The sequence below is a fragment of the Bufo bufo genome, chromosome 3 (assembly GCF_905171765.1).
Source record: "Bufo bufo chromosome 3, aBufBuf1.1, whole genome shotgun sequence".
Taxonomy (NCBI): Eukaryota; Metazoa; Chordata; class Amphibia; order Anura; family Bufonidae; genus Bufo; species Bufo bufo.
The window spans coordinates 353,102,177-353,126,933 of NC_053391.1; the positions used below are offsets into that span (position 1 = coordinate 353,102,177).

The 24,757-nt window shown below is 45.9% G+C and overlaps 1 protein-coding gene across 1 annotated transcript in view; it reads left to right on the forward strand.

Annotated features, from left to right (window-relative positions):
- The first annotated feature begins 20,276 nt into the window (after window positions 1-20,276).
- The window catches only part of STPG1 (sperm tail PG-rich repeat containing 1), an 88,847-nt gene continuing 84,366 nt past the window's right edge, over window positions 20,277-24,757 (forward strand). Inside the window, exon 1 of the mRNA XM_040421920.1 lies at window positions 20,277-20,394. Coding sequence (XP_040277854.1) covers window positions 20,281-20,394 — 114 coding nt within the window. The 5' untranslated portion in view covers window positions 20,277-20,280. The remainder of the gene's footprint in view (window positions 20,395-24,757) is intronic.

A 24,757-nucleotide genomic window follows, 5' to 3' on the forward strand; every position in this document is an offset into this window, starting at 1 on the left:
CCGAGGTTCCTGGCCTCTGTGAAGTAAGAGCCGGTATTTTCATGTGTCAGCGGCAGCTAATGCTCATTGACACTTTTGCTATTTAGTATGGCTGTAAATAGCTGATCCGGGACGGCTATTATTGGGAGTAGTCAAAGTACTGGGTGGGTGACTACTCCCCTTGTTCCAGGCTGAGTTTTGACAGCACCTGACTATCCTTAAAAAGGCAGCTGGGCTCAGTAGCCCTGTGTGTTGTGATCTGAGCCCTGTGCTGGGCTGAAAAGCTGAGACCTGTGTGTTGGGAGAGCAGGCCACCTAAAGCCTGTATTTAGCTAAACTGCTGGAGACAGAACTGCCGACAAGGTGACTTTTTTTTGCTATGCATGAACTTTCTACTCAGTGTGAAAAAACACCAACCTTGCAAAGAGTGTTTTTTGTTTGACCTTATGTGTGAATAAACACAGACATTTGAATTACGAACTTGTACTTTGCCTCTGTACTGCACCCGCTTATCCCAACTACCAGAGCGAATCCCCACAATTGGAGGAGGATGTGGGCAAGTGCAGTGAGGCTGGCGTGAAAGCCGAAATATTTTAGTTTTTCTGGGCACGGTTGTATTTCTTACATCAAACCAGCGAGATTACAACCCGTGTCCCTCGACAAAATGGAAACTGTCGTGAAAGCCCTCGTGGAGGCTAACTTTCAACAGCGGGAGGCTAATAAGCAGCAGCAGAAAACAAAACAGCTGCTGTTACAACATGTGATGGCTTTAAAAGCGACAGGAGCATTCCAGAGCGTCCACAATGCCCGAAAAGCGGCCCATGGAGCAATCCCTAAGATGACTCCCTCGGACAACGTTGAGACCTATCTGGCGGTGTTCAAAAAGGTGGCCGTGAGGGAGACACTACCCTGATATCAGTGGGCTGAGGTCGTCGCTCCGTTATTGGCATCCGGACCCCAGCATGTGTTTTTCGACTTACCAGATGATCAAGCGGCTGATTAAACAACAGTAAAGGGTGAGATTCTGGCAAGACTGGGGGTGAATGTATTAGTCCGGGCCCAGTGGGTGTATCAGTGGGAGTTTAACCCTGCTGAACCCTTGAGACCTCAGTATTATATTCTGTTACACCGGTTGCAAAAATGGCTGCAGCCTGATGTGCTGAGTTCCACTGCTATGCTGGACCATCTGTTAGCTGATGTATTCTGGAGGGCTTTGCCGAACCCTCTCCAGCACTGGATCGGCCAGGTGTCTCCTGGTAATGCCCTTTAGATGGTCAACCTGGTGGAGCACTACCGGGACTCTACAGGGGGGTTCTTTTGGGAGGGGGGCAGTCAAACCCGGGAAATCTCCACCCCAGACCCGGCGACTGGTGCCTAGGGTTGGGCGATATCAAAAATATTCAGACGATAACGATTTTAAGAAATTTATCGCGATAACGATATATATCGCGATAAATACCTGTATAAAAGAAAAAAACACAAGGAGACGTTACACTGTATGGGGGCAGCCACAAGGAGACGTTATACTGTATGGGGGCAGCCACAAGGAGACGTTATACTGTATGGGGGCAGCCACACGGAGACGTTATACTGTATGGGGGCAGCCACAAGGGGACGTTATACTGTATGGGGGCAGCCACAAGGTGACTTTATACTGTATGGGGGCAGCCACAAGGGGACGTTATACTGTATGGGGGCAGCCACAAGGGGACGTTATACTTTATGGGGGCAGCCACAAGGGGACGTTATACTTTATGGGGGCAGTCACAAGGGGACGTTATACTTTATGGGGGCAGCCACAAGGGGACGTTATACTTTATGGGGGCAGCCACAAGGGGACGTTATACTTTATGGGGGCAGCCACAAGGGGACGTTATACTTTATGGGGGCAGCCACAAAGGGACGTTTTTGAATCGGTCAGCGCACATGACCGCTTCGATGACGTCACAAAATACAGCGGTAATTAGGAAACAGCGATATCGCCATATCGCCGCTTTTTAATACCGCGGTATATCGTGAACACTGGTATATCGCCCAACCCTACTGGTGCCAGCAAAACCCGCCTGGGATATATCCCCTACAGACCTAGCTCCGATAGTCTGCTGGCGGTGTCAGGAGCCTGGCCACATAACGGCTGACTGTCCCCATCAGTGGGAACCCATGGATACTAACTATGGCTACTAGGGTTGTTGCGATACCATAAAAAAGTATTGCGATACTCGATACCACACGAAAAAAAAAAAATGCCACGTGCATTCAGCATTTTTAAAAAAAGCGAATCGTGCAGATTTTTTAAAATTTTAATAGTTTGGACTTTTCGGACGTGGCGATGTTTGTTTATTTATTTATTGTTTACCATATATACTCGAGTATAAGACGAGTTTTTTGGCACATATTTTTGTGCTCAAAAAGCCTCCTCGTCTTATACTCGAGTCTAGTCTAGCTCCGGTAATACAGGCAGTGCGGGGGGCGGCGCTCACTCACTGACGTCACGCGCATGCGCCGCCTAGTGGGAGAAGGCGCGTGACGTCAGTGAGTGAGCGCCGCTCCCCGCACTGCCTGTATTACCGGAGCAAAGACAAAGTAAGAATACTGCTGTGAGCGTCGGGGAGGGGGATCTGTGGATGGCACTGTAGGGGGATCTGTGTATGGCACTGTAGGGGGATCTGTGTATGGCACTGTAGGGGGATCTGTGTATGGCACTGTAGGGGGATCTGTGGATGGCACTGTAGGGAGATCTGTGGATGGCACTGTAGGGGGATCTGTGGATGGCACTGTAGGGGGATCTGTGGATGGCACTGTAGGGGGATCTGTGGATGGCACTGTAGGGGGATCTGTGGATGGCACTGTAGGGGGATCTGTGGATGGCACTGTAGGGGGATCTGTGGATGGCACTGTAGGGGGATCTGTGGATGGCACTGTAGGGGGATCTGTGGATGGCACTGTAGGGGGATCTGTGGATGGCACTGTAGGGGGATCTGTGGATGGCACTGTAGGGAGATCTGTGGATGGCACTGTAGGGAGATCTGTGGATGGCACTGTAGGGAGATCTGTGGATGGCACTGTAGGGGGATCTGTGGATGGCACTGTAGGGGGATCTGTGGATGGCACTGTAGGGGGATCTGTGGATGGCACTGTAGGGGGATCTGTGGATGGCACTGTAGGGGGATCTGTGGATGGCACTGTAGGGGGATCTGTGGATGGCACTGTAGGGGGATCTGTGGATGGCACTGTAGGGGGATCTGTGGATGGCACTGTAGGGGGATCTGTGGATGGCACTGTAGGGGGATCTGTGGATGGCACTGTAGGGGGATCTGTGGATGGCACTGTAGGGAGATCTGTGGATGGCACTGTAGGGGGATCTGTGGATGGCACTGTTTAGGGGGGAGATCTGTGGATGGCTCCCTGTATTTAATGCAGAGTGTGTGTGTATATAATGCACACACTCTGCATTAAATACAGGGAGTCACCCTCTTGCAGATGTGTGTATATAATGTAGAGTGTGTGCATTATATACACATACACTCTGCATTATAGCTGCATTTCCCACCCTAGTCTTATACTCGAGTCAATAATTTTTCCCATTTTTTTGGGGTAAAATTAGGGGCTCGGCTTATACTCGGGTCGGCTTATACTCGAGTATATACGGTATATATTTTATATGTAAAATTGAGAAAGGGGGCAGTGCTCCAGACTAAAAAAAAATACCTAGTAGCCATTGGCTCCTAAACTGAAAAATTTAGGAGCCAAATAAAATTTTTAGTCGCCAAATCGAAACCGAATCAAAATTTTGGTATCGTGACAACGCTACGCCGATCAGATTGGCCTAGGGTTGTTTCGATACCAAAATTTTGATTTGCTTTCGTCACCATAAAAAAGTATTGCGATACTTAATACCACACGGAAAAAAAAAAAACAACTAAAAAAGACGCGTGCATTTCGCATTTTATGAAACGTTCGGCCCATAATAGAACAGTCCTATCCTATTTTTTGGGGTGATAAGGTGACTAAAAAATGGCGAATCGCATGGTTTTTATTTATTTATTTCTGTTACAGCACTCACCGCATAGGAGATATTTTAAAATAATTTTATAGTTTGGACTTTTCGGACGCAGCGCTATGTAATATGTTTATTTATTTATTGTTTATATATTTTATATGTAAAATTGGAAAGGGGGGATTTAAACCTAATATTTTAGGGTACTTTCACACTAGCGTTTTTCTTTTTCGGCATAGAGTTCCGTCACAGGGGCTCTATACCGGAAAAGAACTGATCAGGCATATCCCCATGCATTCTGAATGGAGAGCAATCCGTTCAGGATTAGAGTTGTTGCGATACCAAATTTTTGATTCGGTTTCGATACCATGAAAAAGTATTGCGATACTCGATACCATTCGATACCACGCGAAAAAAATAAACAAAAAAAGCCACGTGCATTCCTCATTTTTAAAAATGGCGAATCGCGCAGTTTTTATTTTATTTTTTCTGTTCCGGCATTCACCACCTAGATTTTTTTTTTATATTTTAATAGTTTGGACTTTTCTGACGTGGCGATGTAATATGTTTATTTATATATTTTATATGTGAAATTGGGAAAAGGGGGGTGATTTATACTTCATATTTTAGTGTTTTTTTTTTTTCACTTTTTATTTAATAACTATTTCCCCCCTTAGGGGCTAGAACCTGGGATCTTTCATCCCTTTTCCTATTCACCCTGATAGATCTCTATCAGGGTGAATAGGACTCCACACTGTCCCTGCTGCTCTGTGCTTTGTGCACACAGCATCAGGGATGTTACCATGGCAACCAGGGCTTCTGTAGCGTCCTGGCTGCCATGGTAACCGATCGGAGCCCCAGGCTTACACAGCTGGGGCTCCGATCAGAAGCTGCCACTGCACCACCAATGAGGGGGAGTGGAGAGGTCCCTGTGGCCACTGCCACCAATGATTTTAATACTGGAGGGTTGAGAGGGGCCGGCGCACTGTGCCACCAATGATTTTAATGGGATGGGGGGATTGAGGGGGGGGGGGCACACTGCACCACCAATGATTTTACCCCTTTATACAGGAGGCGGGTACTAGCAGATCAGCGGCAGTTAACTGCCGCTGATCGCAGCTCCCTGTCAGGGGCAGGGTGCCGGCAATGCGATTCTGCTGCCGGCACCCGCCTCCTGTATGTGTTAAAGACTGACTACTGTATATGAGTCCAGACTTTCACTATTAGGCCACACAGAGCGGCGCCCAGCGATGTCTCAGCACTCACCATTTAGTCCTGGGCGCCGCTCCGTTCGCCCGCAGTGCCCCATTACTGTCTCCTCTCCTGCTCCACATGCTGCTGATTACTATCGGAGCGATGGGAGGAGACATCAGCTTCACTAGTGGGCGTTCCTTCTCCCTGGCTGTAGCGCTGTCCAATCGCAGCGCAGGGAAAAGGAACGCCCACTAGTGAAGCTGATGTCTCCTCCCATCGCTCCGATAGTAATCCTATCATTGGTGGCGCAGTGCGCCCGCCCCTCCTCCGCCCCTCTCTTCTCATTGCCGCCCCTCCTCCACCCCCTCTCTTCTCATTGCCGCCCCTCCTCCGCCCCTCTCTTCTCATTGGTGGCAGCGGCAGCAGCACAGGGGGGAGGGAGGACAGCTTCCTTCTCCCCGTGCTGCTGAGAGAGAACATGAGCGCACCGATAGCAGCGCGCTCATGTTCAGAGATACTAGACTGCGCAGAAGCGCAGCCCAGTATCGAAAAAACGGAAATCCCGGTATCGTATCGATACCGGGACAAAAGTATCGATTGGGTATCGAAATTTCGATACCCGCAACAACCCTATTCAGGATGCATCAGGACGTCTTCAGTTCAGTCTTTTTGACTGATCAGGCAAAAGATGAAACCGCAGCATGCTACGGTCTTATTTCCGGCAAAAAAAACTGAAGACTTGCCTGAATGCCGGATCCGGCATTTTTCCCCATAGGAATGTATTAGTTTCGGATCCGGCATTCAAAATACCGGAATGCCGGATCTGTCTGTCCGCATGACAAGCGGAGAGACGGATCTGTTCTTGCAATGCATTTGTGAGATGGATCCGCATCCGGAGGCGTCTCACAAATGCTTTCAGTCACGTCCAGATCGGTGGATCTGGCGGGCAGTTCCGACGATGGAACTGCTTGCCGGATCACATTGCCGCAAGTGTGAAAATAGCCTTAGGCCTCTTTCACACGGGCGTCACGTTTTGGCTCCGGATGCGTCCCGGTGCATTGTGGCAAACCCGCGCGGGTAGGTACGCAATTGCAGTCAGTTTTGACTGCAATTGCGTTCCGTTGTTTAGTTTTTATTGTGCGGGTGCAATGTATTTTGCACGCGCGTGATAAAAAACTGACTGTGGTACCCAGACCCGAACTTCTTCACTGAAGTTCAGGTTTAGGTTCAAGGTTGTGTAGATGTAATTATTTTCTCTTATAACATGGTTATAAGGTAAAATAATAGCATTCTTAAAACAGAATGCTAAGTAAAATAGGGCTGGAGGGGTTAAAAAAATAAATAAAAAATAATTTAACTCACCTTAATCCACTTGTTCGCGCAGCCGGCATCTCTTCTGTCTTCATCTGTGAGGAAAAGGACCTGTGGTGACGTCACTGCGCTCATCATATGGTCCATCACATGATCCATCACCATGGTAATGGACCATGTGAAGAGCTCAGTGACATCACCACAGAGCCTTTGACAGGTCCTGAAGAAAGAACAGGAGACCGGCAGCTACGCGATCAATTGGAGGAGGTGAGTTAATTTTTTTTTATTTTTCTAACCCTCATTGGCACTGCGCCACCAATGTTTATTATACTGGGGTGTTGGGGGGGGGGCGCACTGTGCCTCCAATGTTTATTATACTGGGGTGTTGGGTGGGCACACTGCGCCACCAATGTTTATTATACTGGGGTGTTTGGGGGGGGGGGGCGCACTGCGCCACCAATTTAGATAACTGACCTATTAATACAAATACAGGCGGCGGGTGCCGGAATCAAATAGCCGGAACCCGACCTCTATGACAGGGAGCTGCGATCCACTGCAGTTAACACCTCAGGTGCCGCACCTGAGGGGTTAACTGCCGATGATCACAGCTCCCTGTCCGAGGCAGGATGCTGACTATGCGATTCTTCTGCCGGCACCCGCCTCCTGTATTAAAAGTTAATGACAACCTTATATGGGTTCGGACTTTGTTAAGCAGCAGGCTACAAATCGGAGCAATGGGGAGGAGACAGCAGCTTCTGTAGTGGGCGTTCCTTCTCCCTGCGCTGCGATTGGACAGCTCTACAGCCAGGGGAGAAGGAACGCCCACTAGAGAAGCTGCTGTCTCCTCCCCATTGCTCCGATAGTAATTAGCATATGGAGCAGGACTGCAGGAGACTGTAATGGGGCACAGGCGTACAGCGGGCGAACGGAGCGGCGCCCAGGAATAATAGTAAGTGCTGGGACATCCCTGGGCACCGCTCTATGTAGCCTGCTGCTTAACAAAGTCCGAACCCATGAAAAGTACTATCATTGGTGGCGCAGTGCGCCCGCCCCTCTCTCCCCATTGGTGGCAGCGGCACAGGGGGAGGGAGAGACTGCTTCCTTCTCCCCTGTGCTGCTGAGGGAACATGAGCGTGCTTACAGCAGCGCGCTCATGTTAAGAGATACTAGACTGCGCAGAAGTGCAGGCCAGTATCGAAAAAAATGGAAATCCCGGTATCGTATCGATACCGGGACAAAAGTATCGATTGGGTATCGAAATTTCGATACCCGCAACAACCCTAATGGCTACCGACACTCTTTGTATGCCAGGAAGCTGTGTGCAACAGGTACCCCAGAGACTATAGACAATAGCCACCTGTGCCAGGTGGAAGTGGGAGACACTGGCGGTAGCTCTGCTGGACTCAGGGAGTCTGGTGTCCCTGGTAAGAGCTTCACTGGTGCAGCCCCTCCGAGTATACTGGCCGAAAAGTCGGGGTCGTGTGCATCCATGGAGACTTAAAGGACTATCCCACCGCCCTGGTGTCTCTGTCCACGGTGGCCGGCAGGTGGACCCATGAGGTGGCCGTCGCCACCAATTTACATTATCCTCGCGGTCTGTTGGAAATAGCCAAAGAGGCATGGGTACAACAACCCACACCATATAAAACTGTAATTGAATATGTCACCCAGATGCAAGAGTGGATAGAGACAGTGTTGCCGCTTGTTAGGGAACATATGGAGGCAGCCCAGAGTAGGGTCTATAATCGGTAGGCTCGGGTCCGGATCTTTAACCCGGGAGATCGGTTTTTGGTTCTGGTACCGACGGTCGACAGGAAGTTCCTGGCTAGGTGGCAGGGACCCTCTGAAGTACTCAAAAGTTGGTGAGGTAAACTACAAGGTACACGAGTCAGGGCGGCGAAAGCCGGAGCAGGTGTACCATGTGAATTTACTCAAACCTTGGAAAGATAGGGAGACCAGTACAGACGACAGCCCCCGGCCGGGTTTTCTAGGGGAAAAGGTTCCAGCCCCACGGTCTGATACAAGGGAAGCAGTTGCCACAGTGAAGATTGCTGACAGTCTTTCCTCTAAACAGACTCAGGAGGCCTGGGAGTTTGTCAGCAGGAACACGGACGTGTTCTTGGACCTCCCTTGGCGCACTTCTATCATCCAACATGACATTGTCACTGAGCCTCAGGCCAGAGTCTGGTTGAAACCACACCGGGTACCCGAGGCTTGGCGACAATCCATCTCGGACAAAATTGCAGCTAATGCTACAACTAGATGTGGTTGAGGAGTCCAAAAGTGAATGGGCCAGTCCAATAGTCTTGATTCCCAAGCCAGATGGGACGTTACAGTTCTGTAACGATTTCCGAAAACTAAATGAGATTTCCAAATTTGATGTGTATCCCATGCCTCGGGTGGATGAGCTTATTGAGAGATTAGGCCAAGCCCAGTATTTTTCTGTTTTGGACCTCACCAAAGGGTACTGGCAGGTGCCTTTAACGGAGGCTGCCAAAGAGATAACTGCCTTCATCACACCAGAGGGGCAGTATCAGTATAAGGTGTTACCCTTTGGTCTGCACGGCGCCCCCGCCACCTTTCAACTGCTCATGGACATTGTGCTACATCCACACCGTCGGTACGCCTCTGCTTACCTGGAAGATATTGTCATCCACAGTACAAACTGGGATAGTCACCTACCCAAGCTACAGGCTGTAGTGGACTCCCTTTGAAAGGCTGAACTAACAGCTAACCCCAAAAAAGTGCGATAGGGTTAGAGGAGACAAAATACCTGGGGTATGTCATTGGGCGCGAAGTCATCAAACCCCAAGTGAACAAAAAAGAGGCGATACGCAATTGGCCCTGACCTGTCACTGCTAGGCAAGTAAAGTCGTTCCTGGGAATGGTGGGATATTATGAGGTTTGTCCCCCACTTTGCTACGGTGGCCGCACCCTTGACAGGGCTCTTGAAGGGATGCAAGTCAGTGATGGTTCACTGGGATGATCAGGCGGAAAAGGCTTTCTCCGCTTTGAAGTCGGCCCTGTGTGGGTCCCCTGTTTTGGTGACACCTGACCTCAAAAGGCAGTTTATTGTACAGATCGATGCCTCCGAAGTAGGCCTTGGTGCTGTACTGTCTCAGGAAGTCAACGGGGAGGAGCATCCCGTTGTCTTCCTCAGCCGTAAGCTCACCCCAGCCGAGACCCGGTATAGTGGAGAGAGAGTGCCTGGCTATCCAGTGGGCACTAGAATCTCTCCGCTATTATTTATTGGGGAGAAAATCCCACCTGGTGACTGACCACTCCCTTCTCAAGTGGATGAGCCAGGCCAAAGAGAGAAATGCCCGGGTCACCAGGTGGTTCTTATCCTTACAAAACTTTAAGTTCTAGGTAGAACACAGAGCAGGCCGGTTGCAGGGAAACACGGAAGCCCTGTCCCGGGTGTACAGTCTAGTGTGTGTGTTCACCCCCTCAGGGTTGAACAAACGGGGGAGGTATGTAGGAAGGTATAAGGGGTCGTCATTGATGGTAGGTATGTGTCACCGAAGTTCCTGGCCTCGGTGAAGTAAGAGCCAGTATTTTCATATGTCAGCGGCAGCTAATGCTGATTGACACTTTTGCTATTTAGTATGGCTGTAAATAGCTGATCCGGGACGGCTCTTATTGGAGTAGTCAAAGTGCTGGGTGGGTGACTACTCCCCACGTTCCAGGCCAGGTTTTGACAGCACCAGCTATCCTTAAAAAGGCAGCTGGGCTCAGGAGCAGGGAACGTCCTGTGTGTTGTGATCTGAACCCTGTGCTGGGCTGCAAAGCTGAGACCTGTGTGTTGGGAGAGCAGGCCACCTAAAGCTTGCATTTAGACTGCTGGAGGCAGAACCGTCGACAAGGTGACGTTTTTTTGTTTTGCATGGACTTTCTACTCGGTGTGAATAAACACCAACCCTGCAAAGAGTGTTTTTTGTTTGACCTTATGTGTGAATAAACACGGATATTTGAATTACGAGCTTGTACTTTGCCTCTGTACTGCACCCGCTTATCCCAACTACCAGAGCGAATCCCCAAAGTCCCCATACATATTAGTCGAACGTTGACCAAAAATGGACGACTTCAACCAAAATGATTGTTCAGTGGGTGAAATTTAACAGGTGGTAATTTTAGTCTGCTGATAGACCATCATCGTGTGATAAGAAATCTCGTCTGATCATCAATTTTTCAGTCTTCACCCAGTGTCATTGAATATATACGACCAGTTTGAACGACTGTACCAGACAATATGGACTAAAATGTGTATGGCTGCTTCTGAGAGATTGTTCGCTAGGTGATCTTCTCTTTTAATGGTTGTTCAGCTTCCAGTCTACTACTCTGTGTGTGACCACCTTAAGAACAGAGGCTGGTGTCCACAGCTTTAAAGGGATTAACCCATTAATAATGTAAAAAATCAAAATACACACAATCTAGTTCATGGCACCTGTATCTAAAAAAAGCTAGATCCACTCCTGTAACTCACATGGATCAAGAGATCTCCCCATTCATTGCTGTAGTCATTCTGCTAAATTTATTTCAAGCTGACATGTCCTTTCTCTCCGTCTATCCAAGTGGAAGCAACATTGACATTGCTCTTGCTCAGATGTGGTGAAAATGTGCAGAGCGTGATTCCCAATATGAGGACCTCTGTCTTATTAGCTCAACTTTAAAGATGAAATGATCTCCACAAGCTATAAAGTTAAAGATGACACATTCCCTTTGTATTTTAAGCAAAAATATTTTTTTATTTTTCAAAGTAATGAAACTGAATCAGTGGCTACACCAAACTGAGAAACCTCTGGATAGGTACTCTACCCAGCGACTCACCCCTGTGTCGCGAAAAGAAATAGATTTTTAGTAAATTCTAAATGTGGGAGGCACTCATAAATACCTAGGGTTGTATATAATAACCACAATATGTATAATACTGTTAATTTATTGATACTATTAATAAAAATGTTAAAAATTTGTTTTTTAATATATTGTAGTTGATCAACTAAAAGTGACAAAAATGTATAGAGAAGATGCTAAAAAAAAAAGAAAAAAGTAAAAAAATTATGATAAAATAAAGTCAGTATATAAATATTATTCACTGTTAGTAAGTCTTCAAAGGAGTAATTCTCGTTAATGTCCAGTAGGGGGAGCAGATTCATTCATGTCATTTATAAATGAGTAGCCTAGTAAGAGGCAGTACGATGTTGTAAGTGTCTCCCCTGTAGTCTATCAGCGGCTCTGTGTATACTGGTACAACAGAGAGCCTACTTTTGATTTAAAAAAAGTTCCTTTTGACTAAATAATGGCTATACATATCTCCCTATGACGGGAAAGAGAATGTTCCGATATATCTTGTTGTTAAATAACAGTGACACATTAGATGCACTTCTTGTCCTATAATTCAGTTGTATTGTAAAGATATTTCTAGTGCTATCTTGTGTGCTATCTTGTGTGTGATAAAATTTATAATGTCCACTGTGATAGCGATATTCCACTCCAGGGGCAAGGACATATATTTAGTTGATCGGAGCAAGTGACTTATGCAGATAACAGGCTGTCAATTACGTTACCCATCCTGATGTCCATGGGAAGATTAAATACTGGCTGGCCGAGCTCTACCTGCCCGTGACGTGGCGTCCCATTTTTATATTTATTTTCATCTTTTACATTTTCTAAATTACAAAGAAGCAAAACTTTGGGCACCCTGCATGATTAGTACCTAGAAGCACCCCCTTTTGGCAAGTATCACATCTTGTAAACTCTTTTTGTAGGCAGTCAAGAGTCTTTCAATTCTTTGTTTCTAGTACACAGGCGCTTACACTCTTGGTTTCTAACGCTGTGGTAGCGCAGCGGTATCGCCACCGCTGCTAATCAAAAGTAACACGTATAGTCTCTATTCAGGCACTGCGCGATGCACTCCCTATGCACCTTCACTATCAGATAGTGAAGGTGCATAGGGAGTGCATCGCGCAGTACCTGAATAGAGACTATACTTCTTTTAATTCTTGTTTTAGGGATTTTCAGCCATTCTTCCTTGCAAAAGTCTTCCAGTTCTGTAAGATTCCTGGGCTGTCTTGCATGCACTGCTCTTTTGAGGTCTATCCACAGATTTTCAATGATATTCAGATTAGGGGACTGTGAGGGCCATGGTAAAACCTTCAGCTTGCATATTTTGACGTAGTCTATTGTGGATTTTGCACTATGTTTAGAATCATTATCCATTTGTAGAAGCCATCCTCTTTAACAGTTGGTATTATGTTTTCTTCCAGAATTTTCTGGAATTTCATTGAATCCATTCTTCCTTCTACCTGTGAAATGTCCCCTGTGCCATTGGCTGGAACACATCCCCAAAGCATGATTGATCCACCCCCATGCTTAACGGTTGGAGAGGTGTTCTTTTCATGAAATTCTGTGCCCTTTTTTCTCCAAACATACCTTTGCTCATTGTGGCCAAAGATTTCTATTTTAAACTCATCGGTCTACAGGACTTGTTTCCAAAATGCATCAGGCTTGTTTAGATGTTGTTTTGCAAACTTCTGATGCTAAATTTTTTGGTGAGGTTTTCTTCTGATGACTCTTTTGTGAAGGCCATATTTCTGCCTGTGTCGCTAAACAGTAGAACAATGTACCACAGCTCCAGAGTCTGCTAAATCTTCCTGAAGGTCTTTTGCAGTTAAGTGGACGTTCTTATTTGCCTTTCTAACAATCCTATGAGCAGCTATCTCTGAAATTTTTCTTGGTCTTCCAGACCTTTTCCTGACCTGTTCCTTTTAACTTCCATTTCTTAATTACATTTCGAACTAAGGAAATGGGAACCTGAAAACGCTTTGCTATCTTCTTACAGCTGTCTCCTGCTTTATGGTCTCAACCATTTTCAGAGTGTTAGGCAGCTGCTTAGAAGAATCCATGGCTGCTGCTTTTTGGTACAAGCTAAGTGGAGTCTGGGTATGTATAAAGTTTTGAAATTAGCATCACCTGACTTTTCCTAACGATGATTGTGAACAAGCCTTAGGCTAGTTACACACTAGCGGCTGCGATCCAGCATACTGTTCCGGCAGGGAACAGTCTGACAAATCTCTGCGCATTCCGGGAATATGCAGAGAATTGGCTGGAAGAATTTGCTGTGCACAGTGGTTTTCTTCCGGCCGTTTTTTTCAGCATATTTGCTGTAATGCAGACGGATCTCCGCCTGGTCTCCATTAAAGTAAACAGAGCTTTACCAATGCCGGAGTACGCAGAGATCCAGCAGACCGTTGCAGCGCTCCTCCAGTCCCTTTTCCTGTGTGTGGTGCTTGGGGCAAGGAAGTGGAGAGCAGCGGAGACCAGACATCTGCAGGGGATCATTATGCTGAGTGATGTTTATTGTGAATTTATTACTCGTTAAAGCAATATACAAATATTCTAGAAAACCTGGACAAGAAAAAAATCCTGTTCTGTACACTACAAGTGATTAAAAGACCAGGATGCTCAAGTCTTTTCTTATACAAATTTTAATTATTGTAAGTTATTGGATAGCAGTTGCTGCAGCAAAGGCCTCATTCATGCAGCCTTATCCGTATTTTGGCACACAAATCCACAAAATGGATGCCTTCCATGTGCACTCCGCATTTTTCTTACTCCCATCAATAGTAATCTCTAAATAAAAGCACCTTATGCGTTCCATAATTCGGCATACGTAGATTGACTCCTGACACTGCGATGCTCCACAGGATGGTGGAGCTCAGCAGTAAACACAATATAATGCATACAGCTGAAGAATGTCAGATTGGCTCCCACCACTTTCTGAAAGCAGTCCTTTATTCTTTACCTTAAAAACAAGGGCTTACGGAGGATGCAGCATGGTGTGCTAGGCCAAGGCGATGGACATGTTGTGTCACTGTGCAGCGCTTCTTCAGGCCTGTAACGTAAGGATGTAGGCATACCTACATATGTGAATTGCTGATGTCCTTTTCGTGGTAAGAGCATACAAATTCATATAATGCACAATTAATCTACAAACAATTGCGCAAAAAAAGGCGCTATTTGCAAAAATTCACTAAGATCATTTTTGTTATTAAGACAAAAAGGTCCCATTGTGGTAGAGCAAATGATCCAACCAGCTTCTTTCTAAAGCAAAATCCTTTGATGGTCTCCCCCCCCCCCCTACCCCCCTTGAAGGTATCTGAACACAATGTTTTTGGATCATTCCTCTGCTATGGGACCTTTGGGCCTTAATGGGGTATTCTGAGATTTATATACTGATGACCTGTCCTCTGGATAGATTATCAGTATCTGATTGGTGGGTGTCTGACAGCTGCGCCCCCTGCCGATCAGCTGCTTGAGAAGGCAGCTGCACTCCTGTGAGCACCGCAACCTTCTCTCTGTTTTTCCTAGGCCGAGTGACGACACGTCCATGTGTCACATGGCCTAGGAGCAGCTCAGCCCCATTCAAGTGGATGGGGTTACGTTTTGATACCAAGCACAGCCGCTATACAATGTATGGCGCTGTGCTTGGTAGGCTGTGAGAAGGCAGCGGAGCTCACAGGAGCGCTGGTACCTTCTCAAACAACTGATCGGTGGGCTACCGGGAGTCAGATCCCGACCAAGGATAGATCATCAGTGTTAAAATCTTGGAAAAGCCTTTTAATGACAAAAATGAACTTTATTCTTGTAATTATTAGCTCTTTTTTTTATTTTATTTTTTATTGTTTTTAGATTAATGTGCATTACATGCATTTGTGTATTATTACCTGGAAAACTATGTCGGTGATGCATATATGTAGGTATGCCTACGTCCTTGCATTACAGGCCGGAAGAAGCGTAGTGATGCGAAACGGTCATCACCTTGACATAGCACTTATGCTGCATCCTCCGTAAGCCCTTTAATGTGAAGAATAAAGGACTGATTTTAGCAAGCGAGGATTGCTGCATTTGACATTCTTCTCTACCCATCAATAGTAATGACAATACTCGTCTGCAATCCGGACAAGAAGACACACTCTGTAATTGTCACGGAAGGTGAGGGAAGGGAAGCAAACCAAACACAACAAAATTAAACAAAACAGCAGGCTAGGCCCCACAGCTAGGGAACAGGGACAGGTCACCTCCTGACAATCCTTGAGCCTTTCCCTGACTGCTACCAACATGAACAAATCTCGATAGTAGAAGTGTTCATGCTCTCCAACCTAAGCCCTGCTGCAACTGACACAAACCCTCACCTAGGGAGCAGGCGAAAAGACAACCGGTTCCTTGCACAAAGATGAAGGAACCAGTGTCTACCTAAGGCCTAGCTAGTACAAACAACAGAAGGGAAGGAAAGAGAACTTAACTGAAGACGAACTAGGAGCAGGAGATCCACAAAACACCAGCAGAGATCTCCAGGAGAAACTATAAACCGCAAGGGCTATAGTGAGAGGCAGGTATAAATAGCATCACTAACTAATGAGCAGAACCTGTGAGGAGGTGGGATCCTGCCCAAAGCCACAACAAAGCAATCTGTCGGATTCACAGCAAGTCTGACAGATCGTCTCCGATCACTCACAGGGCAGGGCGTGACAGTAATTCGCAGAAAGGTCACATGGATCAACAAAAAGTACAAAAGCGTGCCAGGCCCAATAAAACTGAATGGATCGTAGGCTACCTGCAACAAATGCAGATAATACACAAATGAAAAATATGGTCGTGTGCATGAGGCCTAATGACGAGACTCCAAGCCAATCATTGTCACAATACTGTGTTGGGCATTTGTCACACAGTTCAGTTTTGGTGCAATTTTATGCAAACACTAGGATTTTTTTTTTTTTAAATGCACCAATTCAGTGAGTTATTTTGCTTTAATGGGAGGAAATGTTCCTTTCTTATTCATTTAAGTGTACTTAAACCTATAAACATTTTAAAAACTGTTAGAAATAGCCCAAAACATTTTTTGTAATATATTTGTCACGGATGAAGTTGCAGATAGCTGGAACGTATAAATAAACGATTGACTGGCTTGATTCCAAACTAAGGAGCATATAGGCGAGCCCTATAAAACCCTAAGAGCTCTCCCTGACTGCTATGCACATGCAAGGGTCTCAATGGTAGACGATTGCATGCTTACGTACCTAAGACTGTGTGACACCTGAAAACCCTATAATAGTGAGGGGACACGACCACTGGCTCCCTGCACTTAATACGGACGGAGTCAGGGGCACCTAGAATCAAGCCAGCAAGGAAACACAATAAAGGAAAAGACTTATCTGAGCAAACAGCAGCAGCAGCCTCCAGCAGTGAACACTTCATCCAGGAAGTAGTATAAACCTCAAAGTGAGGCAGTATGGGAGGGAATATAAAGGAAGACGATTAGTCTTAATAAGTGACACCTGGCAGAAGGAAAGGAGATGACAAAGTGAAACCAAAACAAAGAACGTCATACAAGAGGTAGAGAAGAACGTCTGTCAGACCTTCTCACAGAACTGGTGGTGACAATATTTTAATAATTAATTTTATTGTTTTACTAGCAAAACCGGCAGCCAAAGTTCAGGCCATTCTGTAGCACTTTTCACAGTAGCGTATACAGAAAAGACAGACAGGAGCTCTGCATTGCACTTTGCTGCTCCCGCCTGTCAAGCCTGGCATAGCGCATATCGGTGCATGGCATCCAGCACTGGCTACAGTGCATATTGTAGAACACAGAATCCATACAACGCATGTATGACTACAGTGTATGGATTCTGTATGCACTGCAGTGAGAAGTGTTACAGAAATGCCTGATCAGGGGCCTCTTTTGCTAGTAAAACAATACAATCAATAAATAAAATACACTCATTAACAGAAAAATAATGCACATTTGACCACTGCATCTGAGGCGTTTAAATGTCCACGATCGGCATTACCTCCGATCGCAGACATTAGCCCCGGGTGTGCGCTGTGTGAAACAGAAGGCACCTAGTAGCTATGGCGCTTGCTCTGCTCCGGAGTGGACACCATCTTTAAAGACCTGACATATGATGGATGTCGGGGTTAAAATATTTCTGTTGTGATCTGATGTGCATTTATGAGCACACTGCTGTTAGGTTCCTACTTCAAGGTTTCCGTCACTATTGCTGCACTACTTCAAAACAGTAAAACCCCCACAGACCCCATTATAAGTCAGTAGAGTCTATTGGTTGCTGTATGACTGATGACTGACAAAGCATAATGGCTTCCATTAAGATGTATATGATGGTAGCAGCATAAGTGGCTTAAAACATCTGAAGAGGTTGTGTCCGTTTACATAGGTGAGCACTCGCTAATCCTACCATACAGGGCTAGCCTTGGGGCTTAAGCTATGTATGGGGGTGTGGTGGACCTGAAATGCCACACATACTATACCCCATACTGTGGGCTGATACTATGGCTCTGATTTTACATACTTTTACATAAAAGTATGTTCCTTACTGCGCAGGTATGCGTAACCGCTTCACCCTACCAAATATTTCTTCTCATTAGGAATCAAAGGCTGAGAGCTTATTCACACAGCCTTTTTCTGAACCCATTAAAGTCTGTGGGGCTATTAGCATGGCCGTTTAACGGGCAGTGAAGAGCGGCTGTCAAAAAATAGGAAATGTTCTGGAGGGTACTATGGGGGCCATTTAATTTCCAGAGGACACTGAAGCCAATGAAATGAATCCTTTTTTTAACGGCTATTTTTAATGTCCATTAGAGCAGTCTTGATTCTCTCCAAAAGGGAAACCATCTAAAATATTGTAATTTGATACCTTTTAATATCTAACTAAAATAATTGATGTTATATGGCAAGCTTTCTAGACTTTGAGAATATGTGCATTAAAAACGGATGCAAAACGGCCGTTATAAACTGATAGATGGCGAAATAAAAAATGGATGAAGACACTGATGCAGAATGGCCATGAAAAGCTGACCGTGTATTCTGTTTTTTTGTTGTTGTGTGACTAGAACCCAAATAACTACAGTGATTTGCCTCTCAGTACTCACTGGCACACGGCAGTCAATTCCGGCACTTCATGCATGTTGTCACTAGAGGGCGAGGTTGACCCATAAGATGCCTGTATGACAGGTGTAGTGATGGAAGTAAAACTATGCATTTCTTTCCTCAGGCAAGATAGTCATGAGTCAAATCATATATATATATATATATATATATATATATATATATATATATATATATATATATATGATTTATTAGTAAGACTTTCTATATACAGCCTCATAGTATAGTCACATGCCCCCCAGAAAAAGAGAAAAATGTGAAAGCAACCTTTCTACTAGTTGTACTTTACTGCTTTCTACCTCTTCTATACATAGGTAAGTAGAAGTGGTGTCACTTAATTTAAACGATGGCATGTGACATTTTTGGTATTTATTTAGCTATATACCACACATACTGTACTGGAGCAACACACTGATTGTGTATATAAATACATTTATATAACTTACCTTAAAAGGCAATCCAATCTGCAGGCTACGAGTTATAGAGCAGGAGAAGCTGAGCAGATTGATTTTGTGGGAAAAAATTCTATAAAATGTGTAATTTATACATATAAACCTCAGCTTTTTCCTTGTTTGCGAGTCATGGGGTGTTTTTTTTATGATTGAGTCATGTAGGCGGTCCTATCAGTGATTGACAGCTGACTCTACATGACTAAGCATATAGGGGTGGCTGTCAGTTACTGATAGCACCTCCTACACGTCCAGTGGCGTAACTAGATATGACTGGGCCCCTTAGCAAATTTCCCCAGCAACTTTTTCACAACCCCACAACTCCCGTTTCTAGTAAAGATCGCTCTCTCAGACGCCCAGCAGCCGCTCCGTCCGTTTCCTACAGTGTCTCTGTATATAATTTCATTTTATAATATTGTTGAGGGGGCCCTGACAATAAAATCTATTAGTCCTACTCCTGGATGGGCCCCTTCTGAGTTCGGGCCTCAAAGCAGCCGCTTCCCCTATAGCTACACCCTGTTCCCGTCCTAATCATAAACAGAGGACCACCCCCTTGACTCCTAATCATAGAAAGAGAGCAGAGTTTTAAGTGAATAAATTAGAAGTTTTCCTGAATCTTTTCCCACAAAACCATATAACAATCTGCTTAGCTCCTCCTGCTCTGTAACATGCAGACCGCGTGGTGACAGGTGCCATTTAAATATTCATTATTCACTATATTATGGCATTGACTAATATATAGTCTTAAAAGGAAACTGTCAGTAAGTTTGGGCCCAATAAACCACCACCTTGCAATAATATAAGTTGGGTTTAGCTTCCTAAACATGTCAAGCATTAGTTAGTGAAAGAACTCATTAAGGCTACATTCACACGAACGTATTTTGTTTCCGTGTCCGTTCCGTTTTTTTATGCGGATAGGATGAGAACCCATTCATTCCAATGGGTCCGCAAAAAATACGGACATCACACCATTTGCTGTCCGCATCCGTACGTCTGTTCTGTAACCCCGGAAAAGAAAATAGAACATGTCCTATTCTAGTCCGTTTTGCGGCCAAGGATCAGCATTGTTGCAAAGGATCCGCCAAAAAAACAGATGCCATACGGAATGTCATCCGTTTTTTATTTGCGGACTGCAAAACACATACGGTCGTGTGAATGTAGCCTTAAGGATTTATCAGAGATGAGACCAGCAGCATTGTGTGCATGCAATGGCGAGGGCATGGACAGTGGACCACGCTTGCGCAGTGAAGCAAGTGTTCTGTCCTCAGCTTCATCAATACAATGTGAATGCATCTGTTTATATGTACAATGTGAAAAGTTGTTGAAAAGTGGTACAGTAATTTTCCCTTACTGATTTGTTATGACTCTTCTTTTAAAGTTTCAAGATGTCTACTGCTCCTTCCTCAATTCCAACAAAATACCAGACTGTGTACATTGCTGAGTCAGAGAAGAAGGGTTTCAACTCAGGGTCACTGAGATTTTCCTACAGTCTTAGCCAGGTAATGTGAAGATGCTTCTGTGGATATACTCATTTCATAATTCAAATTTATTTTTTTCATAAAATATTTCTTAGGCTTCGGTATGCATTTCGGGAGCCTTAGACCTTATGCACATGTTATATTATGTCTATTATTCTGTCCCAACATCCATGGACTCCTGTGGGGCCCTGCGGTACCTCCATACGCCTCTGATCTAATAGGAGACCATATTACAAAGATATCTTGGACATACAGCACATCATGGTCTCATGTGTTACCATACAGCCTCCTGCAAGGACATGATCACATATTAGGATTAAATCCATAGTGTGTTTTAAAAGAGGATTCGCAGCAGAAGCTTACACTCTAATTTTTGCTGTGAATGTGCCACAGATCTGCACAAGAACTAGCCCTGTTGTCATCTGCTGCTGGTGGAATCTGCGAGAAGAATGAGCATGCATTTCTCCACAGTGCTGACAAAGTCCATGCAGAATTTTCCTGCTGTGTGTGAATGGGACATCCCAGCCGTCCCGGACCTGGCGGGACAGTCTCAGATTTCAGTGGCTGTCATGCAGTCCCAGAACGGATGAGAGGGCTCCTATATCTGGCCATAACCACTGTGAAGGGAGCACATGGCAGCCTGACCTTGTGAAGGCCTCCAAGCCTGCCATGTTAGGACTATTATACCCTGCCAAATAGGATTCTGGTAAAATCACATTGCACTGCAATACTTCTATAGTGCAGCATATTAATAAAGCGATCACAAATTCAAGTACCTCAGGGGGAGTAAAATTATTATTATTTTTTTTAAACATATAAAAAAAAAATGGTATTAAAAATGGGGGGGAAGGGGACCTTTCCTTCATTTAACCCAGGTCCCACCTCTGGACATGCGCAGCTGCCTTCCATTCATTTCTATGGGACCACCAAAAATGGCCTAGCACCGGCTCGGGTATTTCTGTCTGCCCCGTGGAAATGAATGGGAGCGGTGCCCGCGCAAGTGCAGTGCGCTCCCATTCATTTCTGTGAGGATTCCGAGAGATGGGACCCACAGATATCAGACAATGGGGGCATATCCTAGCAATATGCCCCCATTGTCTGAGATGGGAATACCACTTTTTTTTCCGTTTCTTGGCCACTTAGGGGCACTATAAGGGATCATCACTAAGACAGTCCAGGCAGTATGCTGAAGGGCTGGCTTGGTGCTGTTGCTAGCATCTCGCATCCTAAGCCCCCTCCTCCATATCTTAACTAGAGATAACTGGAAGAGGACAAAACGTGGCAGGTGGTGCTGGCCAACACAGAACGGCATTTGTGCTGCACTGTGATATTTGGTTCTGCTGAGGCAGTGTATTGTACTGTATAATGGTATTGTTGGACCCATCAACTTGTGTTGCCCTGTCCTCTGTCAATTTGGACCTGCCTACAACTAGAGTTGTTGCGATACCAAATTTTTGATTCGGTTTCGATACCATGAAAAAGTATTGCGATACTCGATACCATTCGATACCACGCGAAAAAAATAAACAAAAAAAGCCACGTGCATTCCTCATTTTTAAAAATGGCGAATCGCGCAGTTTTTATTTTATTTTTTCTGTTCCGGCATTCACCACCTAGATTTTTTTTTATATTTTAATAGTTTGGACTTTTCTGACGTGGCGATGTAATATGTTTATTTATATATTTTATATGTGAAATTGGGAAAAGGGGGGTGATTTATACTTCATATTTTAGTGGTTTTTTTTTTTCACTTTTTATTTAATAACTATTTCCCCCCTTAGGGGCTAGAACCTGGGATCTTTCATCCCTTTTCCTATTCACCCTGATAGATCTCTATCAGGGTGAATAGGACTCCACACTGTCCCTGCTGCTCTGTGCTTTGTGCACACAGCATCAGGGATGTTACCATGGCAACCAGGGCTTCCTGGCTGCCATGGTAACCGATCGGAGCCCCAGGCTTACACAGCTGGGGCTCCGATCAGAAGCTGCCACTGCACCACCAATGAGGGGGAGTGGAGAGGTCCCTGTGGCCACTGCCACCAATGATTTTAATACTGGAGGGCTGAGAGGGGCCGGCGCACTGTGCCACCAATGATTTTAATGGGATGGGGGGATTGAGGGGGGGGGGCACACTGCACCACCAATGATTTTACCCCTTTATACAGGAGGCGGGTACTAGCAGATCAGCGGCAGTTAACTGCCGCTGATCGCAGCTCCCTGTCAGGGGCAGGGTGCCGGCAATGCGATTCTGCTGCCGGCACCCGCCTCCTGTATGTGTTAAAGACTGACTACTGTATATGAGTCCAGACTTTCACTATTAGGCCACACAGAGCGGCGCCCAGCGATGTCTCAGCACTCACCATTTAGTCCTGGGCGCCGCTCCGTTCGCCCGCAGTGCCCCATTACTGTCTCCTCTCCTGCTCCACATGCTGCTGATTACTATCGGAGCGATGGGAGGAGACATCAGCTTCACTAGTGGGCGTTCCTTCTCCCTGGCTGTAGCGCTGTCCAATCGCAGCGCAGGGAAAAGGAACGCCCACTAGTGAAGCTGATGTCTCCTCCCATCGCTCCGATAGTAATCCTATCATTGGTGGCGCAGTGCGCCCGCCCCTCCTCCGCCCCTCTCTTCTCATTGCCGCCCCTCCTCCACCCCCTCTCTTCTCATTGCCGCCCCTCCTCCGCCCCTCTCTTCTCATTGCCGCCCCTCCTCCGCCCCTCTCTTCTCATTGGTGGCAGCGGCAGCAGCACAGGGGGAGGGAGGACAGCTTCCTTCTCCCCGTGCTGCTGAGAGAGAACATGAGCGCGCCGATAGCAGCGCGCTCATGTTCAGAGATACTAGACTGCGCAGAAGCGCAGCCCAGTATCGAAAAAACGGAAATCCCGGTATCGTATCGATACCGGGACAAAAGTATCGATTGGGTATCGAAATTTCGATACCCGCAACAACCCTACCTACAACATGATTCTCAATTCTCAGTCCGCCCCTGAACAAAGGAATGTGAAGTGAGAAGGTTTATAAACCAGAAATCCGTAACCGCACTTTACTTTTATCCTCCCATTTGTTGTAGGAAATGCCGAAACATAGAGACGATTGCATCATAAATCATGTACTATTTAGAGAATTTCCTCCTAAAGTTAAAAAGCAATAACCACAACTTATGCAAGATGACCACTTCAGCCGTGCAGAATCACACCAGTTGTGTCATCTCTTTTGCATAACTGCAATCTTTTTTGCCTTGACTCATACTTTCGTAGAAGTGAATTTGAGAGGCTGCGTGTCTGGCTTCTTCCTTTTTGTTTCTATTGGAGTGACTGTTCTTGGGCTAGATTCACATCATGTTATGTATACTTCTACATATGACTAAAGCCTCATGCACACAATATCACACACGTATCCATTTTGCGGTCCGCAAATCGTGGATATGCAAAACAGAGATACTGGCCATGTGCATCCCACATTTTCCTCTTACTCTTAGAAATGCATATTCTTGTCAACGAAATGGACAAGAATAGGACATGATCTTTATTATTATAATTTTTTTTTTTTTTGCGGGGCCTTGGAACGGACATATGGATGGGGACAGCACATGGTGTTGTACACATCTTTTGCGACCCCCATTGAAATGAATAGGTCCTGTATATAACAGAAACACAGTAGTGTGCATGAGGGCCTACCGTATTTTTCGCCCCATAAGACGCACTCCCCCAAAATGGGGGAAAAATGCCCCTGCGTCTTATGGGGCGAATGCTGACATTTTTACATTGCAGGCTGCGATGTATGAGCGAGCGGGGAGGGACTGGGAGGAGGAGCTGGGGGCCAGCAATTGCGGCGGGGCGGTGCAGTCACTGTACTCCGGCCCTGCCGCTCCAGTGCTGCACTATACAAATATAAAATGTCTCATTCAATTAAAAGTGATTAAACATGCCCCCCCACTTTTAATATTACAGTACACCCTAACCGCTTCTGTAGAATGCAGGCAGGCAGGCCGGGCGTGCGGCAGCGTAACTCCCTGATGTCAAGTGCCTGCGCCGCCTACTTTATGAATGAAGCGTTGTACAGAAGCTGTTAGGATGTACAGTAATATTAGGAGTGAGGGGGCATGTTTAATCACTTTTAATTGAATGAGACATTTTATATTTGTATACTGCAGCGGTGGGGGGAAATCTGTGGATGACAGTTTTATGGGGAACATCTGTGGATGGCACTGTTATGGGGTGGGGGGTCTGTGGATGGCACTGTTATGGGCTGGGGGGTCTGTGTATGGCACTGTTTTGGGGTGGGGGGTCTGTGGATGGCACATATATAACAGTGCCATCCACAGATCCCCCATAACAGTGCCATCCACAGATCCCCCCTGTAACAGTGCCATCCACAGATCCCCCC